We start from the raw sequence: 18,038 nt of genomic DNA, 5'->3' as shown, positions 1-18,038 counted from the left end.
TTTGGATATTTGAAGTGGTGTTAACCTAGTAGCTAGGGGATCCTCAAATGAAACAATGTATGTGTGTCTTTGTGTGTACTTAAAATATTTGAACTGTGTTTTTTCATCAACTAGCTGTCATCTCCTTACGGACGATAAAATTGTGCGAGCTGAAGATTAACGAGGCCTCACCTTTTATTGTACGATTCGTATTTTGGAAAAGGTATATCTATGGATGACAGATAAGAGGAAAAAAGTTAGGAGAAAAAATGTTTGAAGTTAGTTCAAACCTAGGTCACCAACGAAGTCTTTGAGAATATTGCCATATGAGATCATTGTACCAGATGAGACCATAAATCAGAAATGTGCTGGAATAATCCCATCCATGATTCAATACCGGACAGTGCTATTTTGACCTGTCATTGGTACTGGATGGGCAAATAGATACTTTTGAACCCATCTATGAGTTCGTCAGAAAACTGAGACGTTGAGTATCAAAAAAATACTCCAATAAGGGATCTGGCAAAAATGGCAGAATGTCTGTCTGGATCCTATTTTGAGAAAGTTGCAGAAGACATACTTGGACCTTTTAGCAACAGCAGTCTGAGATTAAGCTCATTTTGATTCAAAGATCTGGTACGTTAGCTGAAATATTCCAATCAGGGACATTTTTGATCAGGATTATTACAAAGGAGTTAGAAGTAAAACAACACAACTCTACTTCAACCATAGTCAGATGGATCTGTCCCGAATAACAGAGGAGATGAAAATGCTCTTGATTTCAGATCGGCCAGATAAACAACTTGATCCATGGCAGCCAGAAAACTCCATGGACCGAACCACTGATCATCCGACAATGTATCATGAAATCACATCGTCACCATGACAATCTATAATGAAGACATGTCATTGATTCAGAAACTGGCAGGGGCCCCGTAGAAGGCTCTGAAGATTGGTATTGGTATGTTCGTTCATCCGGATTATAAATATAAGCGCATCAAGTGGAATATCAATTAGTTCGAAAATGAGCTCGGAAATCGGACAACAGAAACCAGTGAAATGAGTGTAATGATAGTTATTGGTGAATCCACATGTAGACGTAACATCTTCTGTTCTGCTGTTCAGACCTACATCTTATAAATACATGGGTTGATATGGTATAAGAAGGAGCTTTGGTGTAATTTTTATTCAGTAACAAAACTATTCATTCGTTAAATCAGTTATTTATTTCTTTCAGTTATCACATGTTACATCACTAGCTCGATTCAATAAATTATATCTTATTCATGTTAAATAAAAATAGACTACATCCTAGATGAGAACAACTGATTGAATTGATTTATATTACATTGAGTTCTACTGAAGGTTCTTTTGTGAATCGGGCATTTGAAAACTAACATACACTATAAAATATCTTGTCCAGGACTAGTAATTTCAATCGTTAATATCTGTAAAAATTATGAGACGTAGCTGATACAATTCTTCTGAAAACAAGGTTTACGTAACCTATTTTCCATAATCACAGACTCTTTAATGAATTGCTGAATATCATCGTACTCAAAACATGTAGAAAGAAGAAAATAAAATACCTCTCATGTAGGAAAACTTTTCAAACCTTATATAGGGAACACCGTATTAGTGAAGACGTTGACATCGTTCGTTACATAGACGCCCTCTATGGGACTGACAAAAGCCTCAATCTTAAAATATCAAGGATAAACAAGGCTCACCAAGGCGGTTAGTAGCAAGCTTCGATATCGGCCACTTACTGCAGCTTTCACTCTAGGGCGACTGATCCAAAGGGGAGATGTCATTGCTCTTACTTTCAGGCTAGTTCTTTAAAGACAGTTGAGTGGTTCAGCCAAGCACCACTGATGAGACCTTGCCGGGTCGAAACAGCGCTGTCAGGTATTGGATCACGAAAGCATGAAGTTGCATTGTAGTGAGAGCTGCAGTGGAAGACAGAGGACGAATCTACTTCGTCGGTCGATGTCGAAGGCTGGCTTTTAAACGAACTGCCATGGAAAACCTTTAAGGCAGTTGAATGGTTCAGTCTAGTACCACTGATGAGACCTCGGCGGGTCGAAATAACGCTGTCGGTGTTAGATCACGAGGTCACACAAATACTGTATGATATCGTGAATACTGGTCAGCACATTGAAAAAAATTCAGAAACAAATCCCTGTGAAACACAGTTTTGGCAGTCCATAATCAAGTTATAGTCGAGTATATGGCGAATCTACTACATACCTATATATATAGTATTCGAAATAGCAAATTATAAAACGTCTTCAAATAAGTATTACTAAATCCCTGATATTTAACAAGATGAAAATCAGTCTTGGGTTTTTTAAGTACTTTGAATTTGTTTGCCTATACTTAATAATGATCAAATTAAATGATGAAAAAATTGTTAAGTATCATGAGCAGAGCTAGAACTTCCAGGATATTACTCAATCCAACTATAGAACTACTACTCTTTCTGTCTTTCTTAGATTCATCAATTAGTGGATCTGGCAAGTAATTTCCACATTTGGGAAAATTTTGAGGAACTGCTACCATGTCATCATTTTCTCCAACTTGTAATATCATCGCCATACCAATTTCTGCATGGAATTCCAAATGACAATGGAGAATCCAATAACCTGGAAAAACGAATTCGCATTAATGATTTTTTCATGTATGATTTGGCCAAACAAAAATTGAATGGAGCTATTAACCAGCAACCACCATTTTATGAAAACGCCGATTCGTCGATTTTTAATTTGAAAGGGGCAATCGCTTCCAGTACTTTTTACTCCTTTACTTATGCGATGATCATGCTATCTAAAAAAAAAATGTCATCTTTCAATAAGAAATCGACGGGTTTCCATGTTCTAATATGGTTGGTGAAGTTCCTGATACCGTCTTTGTTTCATTTTCGTTTGATTACTCTGTAGAATTCAATGAACTCAGGTACTAACATGAAAATATAGACACCTTATCATTTGATCATTGGTCTCATTTTTGGATGTCAGTTCAATTCATCCTGAATTTTGAAAAAATTAAAAATGTCCAACACATGGTTGATAATGTACAGCGCCATCGACGCTGAACACACTTTGGTGGTTTCATATATGTGAGGTAATAACTAACAGACACATATTTCAACAGTGGACATTGAGGGCATAGTGGGTTCAGAAAACAGAAGAAAACTCTTGAAATAAACGAGACGGTGGATTGTAGAACATGATTGGAGAACATGATTATGAGAAAATTCAGTTTCTTCCCTCCCCGAAACTTCCTACAAAGTAGAATATCGCGAATATCTGTGACAAATGAACTGATGCCTGGGTTATGCTATGTGTAACTCCTCAATAGTTCAGTCAAGACAGAGCATTGTCATCAGCCTATGAGTTTCCATCACTAATGAAGGAACTGTCGTTTTTCAAGCTCTGACATGATTTTATGCTCGTCGGTTCTGAAATCACCAGGAGTTTTTCGTTATGAAATAGTTGATGTTCGTCATTTTATATTGCGTGAAAACTAAATTTTGTGGAGATTAGTGAAGAAGAGGCTAGTATCTACAGACTGTCATAGGAAGAGGTGTTACATAACTCTGTCGGTTCAGCAGAAATTATTTAAATAATGAAAAATGCAAAGATCTTTGCAATAGTATAAATAAGATGGGAGTTCTTCCAGATCAAAGGTAATGAGGGGCAAAAACAAGTGCCAAAGTGAATTAGTAAAAGACACTTTGAGTTTTCTGATGTTTCAGATGGATCTTTCATCAAAACCAGCTATTCCTTTCACTACATTTCACTGACAACTTAGAGACTACAAAAATACTTATTTAGCATTATCATTATTGATTATTACCTGGATTACTTGCACGGAATCTAACAATGGTATATCCTCCATCAGGTACAGTAACAGTATCTTTGACAGGAGCATCCAATAAATTCCGTTTGATGAGACCCATTTCATCTCTCTTTTTCACTTCTTCCACTGTAACATTGGCTCCCATTCTCTCCATAGCGACGACCCGAAATGCATAACCGTGAAGATGTAGAGGATGATTGGCATCGTAAGCAAAACCTTCGTCTATGAAAATCAGCTCGACAACTGCATTCAAAGGTACCTATAATACACGATCCATCATTAGGTTTTATTATTCAGAATGAATATTGTCGTTATTGAAGAAGAATAATCTCAACAAAATGTGTTATTGCCAGACGAGGGATTTGGAACAAGATATTCTAGATGTCATTAGACTCTCGACAGGTCTTTAACAAATTTTTGATTCGCCTTGGCTAACAGAGAGGTGAAATTTCAAGTAATTATAAATAGTTAGAGAACAAACATACCATACTAGCCCTAGATGGAACCTTATTGGTATATTATACTGATGGATCCCAGATAGCTGGAAGTGTAGGTATGAAAATCAAGGTATTCAAACCCTATTGTTGATGTAGAGCCATGCTCCATGTAAAATTTTCGACCACTCATAGGACAGTTTTTATCACTCACAGGTGCTACGATTTATTGTTTGAATTGTTTTGAAATGAATGAATCAGTTGGCGGGAAATTATACTAATAGTTCATTCAGACAGAAACATGTTATCATACAATGAAGATTGTTTTTCGACTCCTTTTAGATATTTCACATTGAACTCATAATAATGAAACCTCATTTTTTGAGACATAGATACGGGTGCAATTGTACTGACTACTATTACAGCAGGTCGCACGTTTCAAATCTCTCTCGCTTCGATCTCGAATCTCATTCGCTTTGAAATTTCTCGTACCGTAACTGAAGAACATTACTGATTCAGAAACATGAAATTGTGTTTCTACTGAAACTCTCGATGATATTCTGAAGGAATAGATTCACCATCACAAGGGTATTGAATTAGATTACAGAAGCACTTACTTATAGTTCAGTAAGTGAATGGATAATGTGTTTTGAAAGAACAACCAAAAGACACCAGAAATCATCTGTTACAAAACGAGTTGTCAAACAATATAGGTTACCGCGAGGAAGAATTTTAGGATTGAAAACCGAATTGGTTAAATGGACTATGAACCTCTCAGTTGTAGGGAGGTTTACACAAACCTTGTTTGTCCAAGATGAAAAATGTTTAACTTTTTCCATTCGACCGGTTGATGTCACAGCTTGGCTTTGCCACATTTCCGAGACCGCCCGTTGTTTTTCTTGGATGGGCAAGATTTCAGTTTTCTGGATTTGCAAGCGAGCCTGGCGGAGAATGAAAATCGCAGAAGAGGAAAAGATGAACGCAGGAGAGAGAAAGAACGATTACGACGAAATGAAGAAAATGAACGAAGGAGAGAGAAAGAATGATTAAGCCGAAACAAAGACCGTGAATTATTACTGGAACTGAGAGAAATATCGTAAATTATTTGTAAATATTAAGGAGAAACAAGATGCAATAAGTTGTACCTTTATTTATTCGAAGATTTGAAATCTTCCAAAGTGAGTAGAGGGAAGATACAGAAATTGATTCAGGAAGAATTTGATGAAGTATTTCAGGTAGCAAAGGAGTCAAAAATGAATTTAAAAAGGTGTTTCGGATGTATTGGAAAGGATGCAGTCACGGAAACGCAGATAGCTTCTTGAGAAGACCAAGCCTGACATCCGGATGCAAATTTTGTCAACTCCAGGAGAACAAGGATATCACATTACAAGAAGAAGAACTTTCCACCAGACGTAACAAAGTAGTAGAGTAGACTACTTTATGGACAGCTCTGTTAAGAAGATAATCTCCCCTACCTCTCGTATCCCAAATTGCAGAGACCATGGCAAGGACCCTACTTGGTAACGAAATGAATAATGAATCCAATTGTCACCCAAAAGCAAGTCTATAGTTGTCTACACATAGAGAGACAGACCTTACATAGGTCGAGATGTTCTCTCTTGGAATGTTGTTCGGATAGAACATCCTCAGGACAGGGGGTAATGTTGTGAAACATGCCCTAAAGAAAATAACGCCGGCCGCCACTGTTAGCCATGGACCAACTGTGACGTGGTCAAGGCCACAACCTAGTCCTAACTTAAAAAATAACATATCGTCAATAGGAGAAATATCATCTCTATATCTTCCATATCTCTCACCAACTTACTTTTACTCCATGATGGCATTGACAATGTTCTACTTCGCAGTTTTTATCCATCATCGTTTCTTGGTTGCAGAATGCTCCGTCAACTAATTGATCTCTTTGAGACAACAGAGGAAATGGTGGCATTTCCATACTAATATGGTTGAATTGCGGTGTGAGTAGCTGAACGGTGCTATCAGTGACTGAAAAATTCAATTATGATAATGATAATACATATATTTTCAATAGGTGTACATCCAGTAGCAGAAAAATTCAATATTGAACCTTACAATCCAGAAAATAGATACAGAAAATAAAGGAGAAAGAAAATGTACATATTAAGGTGGAAACACCTCACCCTTGCTTCTCATGTGAACCTACTTCAACCTACTCATTCATTATCCTGACTCCTACCCTGGAGTATGTATTTGTGGAGTTGTTTCCGGACTTCTGCCGGCAGGTGGCGCAGTGATACAGCTACTGAGTCAACTGCAGATAGATCTTATGAGTAGTTGAATTTAATTTTGTTTGTTCTGGCTATCAGTCAAAAGGGTAAGGGAGCCAGGCTCCCGACGACGTGTTTGTTCTGGCTACTCAGAGGGTTCCCTCCGTCTGAAATAACCCTCCGGTACTGACGAGGAGCTAGTACTCCAAACCGGTCTATTGGTTGTCGCTCCAACGAGGCGAGGGTGAGGTGTTTTCACCTGAACCTTTTTCAGGTTTCCGTAGAAGCAAGTCACGTAGAATACTATTCGAGACATATGTCTAGTTACATGAGATTTCACATTTGATATTTTTCTTTATATTCAACTTCAATTACGCAAGCGACTCTCAAAATATATGTAGTATGGATTCAATGAAATCAACGAAGCTGGTAATAATCGTTATTAGATTTGAAAAAAAAATTGTAGCAGACTTACGTATTTTCAAGAATTTCAAGACTTAGCGACCAGTCTACTTTTGAAAATTCACCCAGTTAGCATGCCAATCATTTCACGTTTTCATTAAAGGAAGTGTGTTTCTGAAGTATTCGATTTGTCGAATATTGAACGAAAGTGTTTTTTGTGGAGAAAATCTTACACCTAAAAAATTTGTCCTTCTGCACATGTATAAAGTTTTCCATCACATTATTTTACCGTGGAAGGTGAGAAATACCCAAAGAAGGTCGATAAAAACCCGATTTTTCAATTTTTGAGTGTTCATATTTCCGAAAGTACAGCGACTCTAGATTCGGGATCAACGGACAAAAATACGTGTAAATATAATCAAAACTTTTTCAAAAACAATACGCAAGCCTGAGAAACAATATTGACCTCAATTTCTCCAAATCATATTATATGAAAATTGCGGTTATTACTACTTTTTCGTAAAATCCACATACTAGTTCCACAATATTAGCACAGTAACAAATTCGAGTCGATTCTCATGGCGTACAAATAAATCTAATAGGTGAATGCTTTTAGGCTAATTGGATTGAAATTTACTCACAGTTGTAAAATCCATAATGTGGAGCCCTATGAAACTCGTGGTTATCAATCTTGTAGAAATCGTAGGCAATATAGTATTGAAAATCTGGTTTTTCTTTCAGTGTATCGTCCCATTTCAGTAAAGATTCCAGTTGCGGCATGCTGACGAAGGAATTGTTGCTTTCCACTCCTCTATTCAGAGAATTGATTTGCTGAAGCAGACAAGTTTATTCGTAAAACTTTGGAATTGAATAATATACCAATATAAATCCATCTATACTAATATAAATGTGAAAATATGTGAGGATGGATGTATGAATGTATGTATGGTCGTGGCTCTTTCACGCCTAAACGACTGAACGGATTCAGATGAAACTTTACATAAATCCAGCTTATACATCAGAATAACTGCTAAGGCACAATTTATGAAGGTTTTGGGTAATTTTGGTCATGATATAACGATAAGTATTAAGTAAGTCGGAAAAATGTTTGCTCCCTGAGAGCTATCTTGGCGTGCGCTGCCCATACCGTTGAAGTTACATGAAGATAAAGTACTGTCATATTGTTTATCTTAAATAGTTCCAAAAAAATTCCGCGAAAGCATATATCAATCTCATATATGGTAGCCACTATATGCATAATACTGAGCCATGAATACATATGAATTGGATACTTTTTTACAATGCACTTTTTAGAATATCTGTCAAATACTCATGAAAATTGATACAATAGTCGTTTTGAGTATAGATATAGATACATTTTGTCTTTCACACTAAGTGATTTGGACGAATCGTTTAAAAGTTATCACGATAATATTAACTTGACGCAAAGCGGTAAGCCATTACGCGTCGCGTCTACTATAAGACGACGGTAGACAATGTGCGGGGGTAGAGGGGCGGTCTCAGCAATGAAGCGTCATCGCCGAGAACGCGACTCGAAGCGGGTAGACACGTGAGGGCAGACGACGTTGACGGTTGTGTCAGTTTTGCGAAATTCTTCATAGGTAACATAATTTAATTCTCGAAGCTATTCATTACTTAGTGCAGTTGGCGTACTTTTTTAGTTACTGTATTTTTAAAATACAAATATAAATATATTAACGCACTGCCGAAGCTACTGAACCTAGAATCTTGAAAGATGTAGGTAGGTTCCTTGCAAAGCGTAAATAAGCATCAAGAAAGGGATTCAGGAATTTCCATCGCCAAGAGGGTAAAATAGTGGTTCAGAGATTTTATTGAATTTTGTCAGTTTTGAAATTGGAAACCTGTAGTTTTGGTTGATGCAAAAATATTGTAACTATTTGTTTGAAATGATCTGTCACGAAACTTAATGTGACAAACCAAATTATATGCGGGCGAAGCCGCGGGCAACAACTGGTTCATACATATATTGAAGTGTTCCTGTTGAGATCTGTTAGTGCACGACAATCATTCAAGTGATTCATCAAATTTATTTTTCTGTATCTCGGACCCCGATAATTTATTAATGTTGTTGAAAAAAATATATGTTCAAAAAATGTTTCCCCGTTAACCAGGTGTCGCACGACAATCCTCAGAAGTCGTAAGTTTTGCGAGCTAAGGACTAATGAGGTCTTACCTTTTAATGTGTTTCTCCTAACACGGAAATGTTATTTTAACAAACTAAATAAATTAATGGTTGATAATTTTCAGTTTCTCAACTAAAACTCAATCTATAAACTCAAAAACCAAGAGTTAATAAGCAAACACCAATGGAGTTACGAAATATGCAAAAATCCGAGATTAGCTTCAACTCGAATAATCTACACAAAATTTTTACTGGTGAGAGAAACGAACATGCATTCTCATGACAAATTCGAAGAATATGTAAAGAAAATATAAAGACTACAAATACAGTCACTTTTTGGTAATAGCCTTCTTCCCCCAAAAAATTAACACCTCCTAAAAATATACCTCTTTCAATTTAAACAGAATATACTATTTCCATTTCATAACAAACATTTAATGAGTAAATCTTTGTAGATAAAAGTTATTAATAATCCAACTTAACGTTATTTCAAGGATTTGTGGAAACACGATATTAAAAAAAAAGCGAAACGACCAATTACTCCGATTTCTTATGAAACATCTTATAATATTACGTGTTCATGATCACCATCTGGAATATGTTCATTTTTGGGATGTTAATTGTACATTATTTCAATGCTTCAAAAATTCAGTAATACATATTGCATCACGAACTGTCTCATATGAGACCATCTGATGAGAGTGTATAAAAAACTTATTTTTACATTTAGAAAATATTTCTTCTATAATGATTATAGAAATTGAATTTGATGATAAGAGTTATGTGATTATAAATATTACTATCATTAAAGTCCATAATAAGAACCAACATTCGAAGAATCTGATAAAATTAAAAATAATAGCAACTCACCTAATGAAATATTGTATATTATATATTATAAAGGCCTGTGAGGTATTTGATTAAGTGTAAGTATCTTTGTTGTGTCCAAATGTGGTAATTGTTTACAAAATCAAAATCATCGTAGTCGAGTTGATTTAATGCGTTAAGTACCGTTAAATAGACTCACAATCGTGGTAAGTGCACTTGACACCTGTGGTATTTTAAGTTAGGATGTGGTTAGATACGCACTTGTGCTAGGTGATCACTTACAACATTTGTGTTCCTTATTTAGTGACAGTAAGCAGTCATAACCTCACTAATTGTTTCCTTACATTAAGTGGTTAATGTGGTGTATTTCAATCTAAAATGCTTTCAAGAGAAAAGAAAATGTTGGAAATGACTCTAGCGGCAAATACAGAAGCGTCAACGTCTTTTGCAAGTACTGAAAGACATTTTCCTTCAACTATTTGAATATTCCGTTAACATAATATGGCAGTGAGGCACAGGGATGTAACTACTTTGTGAGCGTAGATGTGATTCAGGTTATTTGACATTTATAAAACGCCGGAAATTGGGATTTACAACCATAGATAAAACGTGTTATGGAAATGGCATTATGATGTTGTAGATCAGAATTTTGTTCAATGTATACCGTAAAATAAATGTTTACCGCGTATCCCCTGACGGTAGTAATTTTCGATCTGAAGAAATAAATTTTTTTCGCCATTCAACTCAATACGTGTTATAAGTGAAACTGGTAAACATATTTCAATTTTGAAAACACCAATATTTTGGTATCTTTCAGCAACTTTTATCTGAATACTCTCATTTTTTGAAAGCAAGATGTTTTGAATCTAGGCACCATTTTCATTGCTGTAATTTCAATATAATGCTAGGTTAACACTGCACAATACTAATTTATTTAACTGCTCTAACTTGATATTTTGTACTTAATAATTCACGAAGCATTAATATCTAGTTGTGATCTAGTTATTATTAATAATTATGTACAAACTTACGATTCCATTCCTGTGAGCATTTTCATAGGTGACGATATCTTCCGGGTAGTCTTCTATAGTTGCGTTTAATCCGTCATACTGTAATACAGCCACCTGAAATGCTTTAGTGAATCTTTCGTCGCAGTCCATTAATCCTTTGAATCGAATCCAATAGAGACCCTTCTCTTGATCTGCATCAAGGATAAAATCGAATCTTTCTCCGGCGTAAGTGACGAGTGATGTGGCTGAAATCGAATAGGAAAAATTTCAAATAAGGGATTACTCGTACACATGTCAAAACTCTATAGCTATAGGGTATAGAATGAATGATGTCGATGATGGCTCACCAGCAGTGTGAGAAATAGAACAATCTAAACGGTAACTCAAATACTGGGAACGAGCATATTATTCATTTTGGTACGTTCTAAAGTATCAAAACTAATTTTAGTTTTTTCAGAAAGACAAAAAAGGATTTTCAGGCGGCTTTTACCATTGATTCCAGAGGAAGGTTTATGTGAATAATTCATATAATAATAATAATAATATACTTTATTGTCATTAAGAATAAATCTTGTGGACAAAGCTTTTGAAAAATACATACAACAAACATTTATATCCAAACAATAATATAAACAAAAATCTTATATAACCTCAAATCAAATATGTACATTTTATCACGTAAATTTATCATTATAGAACTCTTGCAAATTCTAATAGGGTATATCAGTCAAAAATGTTTTTACTCTTATTCTAAACATTTTGTTGGTCAAATTTGCCCGTCTTATATCTGAGGGCAAGTGATTAAACATTTTGACCCCATTGTAATAAATAAAATTCCTGACCAAATTTGTTAAAGGAATTAACAATTTCAATAGGTGCTATAAGAATGGCGTGAAGCCTCAAATAGGGACATATTTTTGTAAGTAAGGCAAACCGTTTCCAAAATGAACAAAGGTATCACTGTTAAAAATATTTTGCTCAGCGAATTTGTGTCTGCATGATCCACAAGGTTCAATCTTACCAGTGACGGCTCGTGCATTGGAGAACAGGGGAGGCTTTAGTTTGTAAACCATTTAAATGGCCGGCCATGACCGCAGCCCCATCATAGGTTTGTGCAATTAACTTTTCCTATAATTATAGGTGTCACACGTACGAATAAAAAAATTAAACAAATCGTCAGCTGTGCGCCCAGATGAAACATCATTAAAACCCATAAAACGTTGTACCACATTATCATCTTTGACATATCTGAAAACGATTGAAAGTTGTGATGTACAGGTAATATAGGTAGTTTCATCAATTTCCCATGCAAAATAGAAACACTTTCAATCTCCTTGCTTATATTTTCCTTAATAATATATGCCATAAGCTCATTTTGTATAGTTTTTGAGGTGCCCGAAAAAACGCTACCGTTTAAAAAAGTGCCAAATTGTGAATCATATTTGCCCCATAACAAGAGGTGAGTTTTTCAAATCGGAGTATCCTATTTTAGACCACGTTTGGTATTCGGTAAAACACAGGGCCAACAAAAAAGTATGGAGCCGGTTAACCAATCGCATTTATCGTACCAACTAATATTAAATCCTCGATTTTGTCGATTATGTGACGATTTAATTTAAATCAAATTTGGTTGAGGCTTTCCCAGAGTTTCAATAATGTGAAATTTATTATCCTAAGATGAAGACTTAAAATTATTTGTCAGCAACCAATCGACTATATCGTCAGATTTTTTAATTTCGTCCAACGTATCCATAATAAAGGAAGAAAAAAAAATTACCGAAAAGTGGAAGCCTGGAAACACCTTGAAATTGAAAGAAAACACTTTAAAAACACATTAGAAATATTACCAAAAAGCACTGCTGTAATATAATACTGCCTGTTTTATACACAAATAACGAATATTATCAAGAAACACTTAAACGATTTACCGGAATATTTTTTAGTCCCGGCCCGTCACGGTATCCCGTCCGAATAATTAAATAAAAAACAAACAGTCGTACATTAATGAAGACCAACTAAAAGCTAGCCTCCTCTGACGCTATAATTTCTGCAACTGAAATTACAAATTTGGACGTATGTCGCTGGTTGGATCGGTCTTTTGTAGCCTATGTTTTTTAAAGCGGTCGGAGGCTTGGCTCCCAGTATGGCATTTATTATTTCGAGTTGATACTTTATTCGTTATTCGTTCATGGGCCGTGCGTTTGAGTTTTATTGATGCAGGATACAGTGTGGTACGTACTACGTACTGAGTAAAAATGTTTTTTCGAGCATATTATGTATTTATATTAAAAATTAATGGTAAAGTAATGATACCCAAGCATTTTTAGAAAAAAATAATCATAATTATTAGTCAATATCTTTTAATTTATTGCGATGAATAGCCTCAAATTTTATGGGGAGGCTAAGCCTCCCTTGCCTCTTCTGACGAGCCGCCGCTGAATCTTACACATATACTTCATAGCCCGTTTCTGCAGTACTAATACAGACAGATAGAAGTGCTGATGAATTGCATACTCCTCAAAACGGTGTTCCATAACGTAGGTGGGATTCAACAAGGGCGTAATACACCGTTCTGGCAGTTTTGATTCCCAAATTTATTGAAGTTACTCTCACTACATAACTTCCAGAACAAATTTTACTTTCGAATTGTTTAATATGCTCAATAAATTTGAACTTGTTGTCAATGTGAATACCTAGAAATTTAGATTGAGTCTCGTTCTTGAGCACTAAGTTATCACTAAGTGACAGATCATCAAGAGCACATCTAAATGATAAAATGTTTGTTTGTTTTAGTGATATTGAAGGATAGCAAATTACATATCATCATGATTTTCTGCAAACTGGTATGAAACCAGTAGGGTCGCTAATGTATATACTCATAAATGCGAAAGTCACTCAAATACTGGTAAGTCCTAGGAAACTAAAACTTGGTATATAGGTACTTCTTAGGTCTTGCAAGGACTAACTCGCAATGAAAGAGGATTTTCAAATATTTCAAGTGAGGAGCCCCCCGTAGGGGAAAAAGCGGCGCATTTACATATGAAAATTACCTTTTCATCACTGTTTCTCCGTACCGCTATATTTTCAGAGGCTGAAATTTTGTAGAGGAAAGTCGGGTAAATTGACGAAGTAATTTCTTCAAACCTAACGATGTAGGTTTTCTGCATGGTGCTGCCATCTCCCCAACAGTAGGGGAGTTAGGAATGCAACCCTGCAACGCTGAGGAACAGTTTACGGATACTGTGCAAATGATGTACCTCCCATATCTGCTCTAACATAACCATTGTGTTGAATAAGCTTCCTAACCAATTGTTAAAGGTATGTTGACATTTGTGCTCAATTACTAGTAATGAATGTATTTTACTACAATTATCATCTATATCATGTTTGTCGTGGAAATATACTCTCCGGCTTCAAACATAACCTCAACGGGTAAGATGGTGCGGTTAAGATGACGAAGTTCATCATCTTATTCGCACCTACCCACAGGATCGTCATCTTACCCATGCACAAAGTTTCGCACAGTAAATTCATTTAATTTTAAAGAATGTCAAAAAAATATACAAGGAGGTCCGAAAGGCGGTCCTGGAGCGAAGTGAGTTTGATTGCAGCGTTGGAGGCAGTAGAAGGTGGTGAATCTTGCAATAGTGCTACGTCACGCTACGATATCCCTGAGGCAACTTTAAGATGCTATATAAAAAACATCGAGAAGGAGCAGCACTTCCAGAACATGGTGGAATCTACTGCAATACTTTCAGTTTAGATCAAAGTCAACCTCTTACCAATGTTTGGTCTGGTTTTAACAACCGAAACTGTTTGGAAACTGCGCAAGACATGCGTACAAACAAAAAATCTCAAACAGTTCGAAATAGTCTCGGACACTTGGTTAAACCAGAACGCATTTTGAGGAGACCATTGTGCCAACTATCGTATATATGAAAAGATGAAGATGAGAATATACCTTTGATCATATCAATTCTGTTATGTAGCGTACCCTTGTATTCAGTTCAAACGTTATCTAACCTCAATCATCAATTATTCAAATGAAATAAATAAAAAACATTCTAGAAAATAGCCCAAATAAATTTCCACATGAATGCGCATGAGCAGCGGGAACAGTTCTCAAAAGTTCAGCCCCGAAAGCAAGAACGATTCGGGACGGTTCAAGACAGTTCAGGCACATTTCGCAGTCGAAACTAGAACAGAGGATTCATTAATCCTAACTTATCCTCAATAAACCAGAACGCTGTATATCACCTGCGCATGATCCTGACGTCCTAGAACCTGAATTTCGTAGAACCAGAACGAACCTTAAATAACAGATATCGACAGAGGGCATTCGGGCTTACAAAAGTTCAGCTCGGAAGAGTAGCATTTGACTTTGCAGAGTAGAACAACATCCCACATCAGTTTAATACATTATCAAGAATGGCAGGCAAAGACTGGATAAAGTCTTTTCAGATTAAATTCAATATAAGTCTCAGAACTACCGAGCCTTCGTCGATAGGACGTCTCATGGGTTTTAACAAAATTGCTGTTGGGATTTTTTTTTACATCTTTCGAGAAGTTCGAGATAAATACAATTTTGAGGCGAGTCGTATCTATAACGCAGACGACAGTGGGTTATCTTCTGTGCCTACCAAACTTTCGAAGATTTCAAGTCCTACCGGGGCTCGACGTGTTGCAAGAATAGTGACTGCAGAGCGTGGGAAGAATACAACTGTAGGATGCGCCGCAAACGCACTTGGACATTATGTCCCTCCTTTTTTATTTTCGGGAAAATACGAATGAAAGACGAGTTGCTGTTTGAGACACCACCAGGGTCCAGAGGAAGTGCCCACAATAGCGGTTGGAGGTGTACGGAGATTTTTTGAAATATCTCAAACACTTCATGACTCATACACACCCCACACCTGAAAATCCAGTGCTTCTATTGATTGACAATCATTCTTTCCACATTTCCTTGCAAGATATCAACTATTGTCGAGAATACGGAATAGTAATGATAGGATTTCCGCCACACACTACACACCGATTACAGCCTGTAGATGTGACTTTTTGGGGCCCTTAAAAACATATTTTTCTCGAGATTGCGATTCATTTGTTGGTCGAACAATCACTGATAAAAATATTTGTAGAAGTCATATCTAAAGGCTGCAGTGGTTGGAGATGTGGTAGAAAAATGACTGCCAATATTATCACTATCACGCCTATGAAAAGACAGTTGGAGGAGAAGAGAGGAGAAGAAGAGAAAGGCAGAAGGAAGATGCAAGACGAGTGAAAAACCAAAAAAAAAAATTAAATTATTCCGGTGTATAAGCATTTATATGCGACTTATGCTATCATACTTCAACTTACCCGCATATGTCTGTCATCTTAGCCTACCTTCAAGGCTTCATTCACCCTTCAGGTGATGAACAATAAAATGTAGATGTGATATTTTAATTTTTCAATAAAGAATTTCTGGATTTGGATTTGGTTTCGAGGTGTTACCTCTCATGAGCCGGGCATTTGAGGAACCTATGGTGTCGGTAGGTGAGAGATTTTATTTCGAAATATTTATTTTCTCGTACGTATATATTTTCATATCTTGATCAAGTTTTCAACCACCACCCCTTAGCTTGATAATCACAAGTTTGAATAACAGGGGCATGAACTTGTATACCGTTGCAGCTTATCAGGAAATGTTAGTGTTCAGTAACTGTACGATCAAGATAAATTTTAATTTCCATGGTTTTACTGTTTCGTTTATTTCTCAGTTATGGTTAATTGTGATTTTATGAAACAAGAAGAGAGTCGACCTAGTTATGAAATATCTAAGTACTAAGTACTAAGGCAAATGTGTATTCTCTTTCAATTGAAATTATACATGATGATGAGAAAAATACAAACAGTGGTGATAATTGGTGAAAGAAGGGTTAGATTTTTTCCAATTCATATATGTCAAAATCTGTGAGCTATTCAAAGTTACTTCCATGACCTTGAATTGTTGCAGGCGTCATCAACGTAATCCTACAAAATATATTCTGTGATGGATGGCTTTATTCCACACACTGAATTCATTTTGAAAAAATCGTGATAACTGAGAAAAAATCAATAATGCGAATGTCGAACAGTTATAATCAAGTACCAATACGGAAGGTGGCTATTACTTTAAATGTTTTGTCAACGTTTGAAAATATGTCTGGGTGTGACAAAAAACCTAATATTCTTTTTAATGCATTTTAATACACTTTTAAATTTAATATTCATTGCCAATTTATTGATTTGACACCATTTATCTATCAGGTCTAATTGAGACTGAAGGTGAAATTAGCACTTTGAACTTGTGATAGATGGAAAGATCTTCAAATCGTCTGCAAAAGTAAGTTGTCACACGAAAGCTCGGAGGTGAGATCACTTATGTAGATGAGAAAAAGCAGGGGCTTTTGAGCTATTTTCTCTAGTAAGATGGAGTGACTAATTCTGTCGAAGACATTTGCAAAATCTCTGTATATAACGCGTCAACTTGTCCTTTACTGACCATTAGTTCTATCAAAAACCGATTGATACTGCAGATATTCGATACAGTGGATTTTTTCGCTAAAAAGCCATGCTGATTTGCAGAGATCAGGGGTTTCACTTGTGGCATTCGCTGGTCATACACAGATATCTCAAAGGCTTTCGCGAAGTTATACATAATAGATATTGGTCTGTAGTTCTCAATATTCTCTGGGTTTCCAGATTTAAAGAATTGGGCAGATTTTTTATTGTTTCCATCGTTCAGGAAAATGAAATTTGCTTAGAATAGTGTTAGGAATCACACGTTAAAAAATGAAACCTCGTTAGTCCTTAGCTCGCTCAAGTTTCTCAACTTCTGAGAGTTGTCGTTCGTATGGGGGCGACAGCTGATTAACGGAAAAAAATATTTTAATCAGATTTCTTTAAACAGAATATTTTTGACAATGAATAAGCAAAATCCTGAATAGAATCCCTCACAAGGAAGCTGGGAATAGGAACATATCCAGAAGCCATTTTATTGGGTAATTTCCTAAGCGAAAGTATTACTTGTTCCTCTGTGAAAGGTGTTATGAAAATATTTTCTCCAGTCACACTATCAGAGTTGGACTCAAGA

The 18,038-nt window shown here is 36.0% G+C and overlaps 1 protein-coding gene across 3 annotated transcripts in view; it reads right to left on the bottom strand.

Annotated features, from left to right (window-relative positions):
* Nucleotides 1-1,186: 1,186 nt before the first annotated feature.
* Nucleotides 1,187-18,038, bottom strand: part of Lac1 (laccase 1) — a 76,697-nt gene continuing 59,845 nt past the window's right edge. For all 3 annotated transcript variants that reach the window (XM_074172832.1, XM_023163248.2, XM_074172831.1), the window contains exons 7-11: nucleotides 10,946-11,169; nucleotides 7,564-7,753; nucleotides 6,100-6,278; nucleotides 3,838-4,099; nucleotides 1,187-2,624 (exon numbers count right to left, since the gene is read on the bottom strand). In XM_074172832.1, the coding sequence (XP_074028933.1) occupies nucleotides 2,374-2,624; nucleotides 3,838-4,099; nucleotides 6,100-6,278; nucleotides 7,564-7,753; nucleotides 10,946-11,169 (1,106 nt within the window). In that variant the 3' untranslated portion in view covers nucleotides 1,187-2,373. The remainder of the gene's footprint in view (nucleotides 2,625-3,837; nucleotides 4,100-6,099; nucleotides 6,279-7,563; nucleotides 7,754-10,945; nucleotides 11,170-18,038) is intronic.

The sequence above is a fragment of the Leptinotarsa decemlineata genome, unplaced genomic scaffold, assembly GCF_025532065.1.
Source record: "Leptinotarsa decemlineata unplaced genomic scaffold, Ldec_3_MD MMD2_tig00000199_RagTag_RagTag, whole genome shotgun sequence".
NCBI classification, from domain to species: Eukaryota; Metazoa; Arthropoda; class Insecta; order Coleoptera; family Chrysomelidae; genus Leptinotarsa; species Leptinotarsa decemlineata.
Note: the sequence above shows the minus strand (reverse complement) of the source record. Positions and strands in the feature narration are given on the sequence as shown.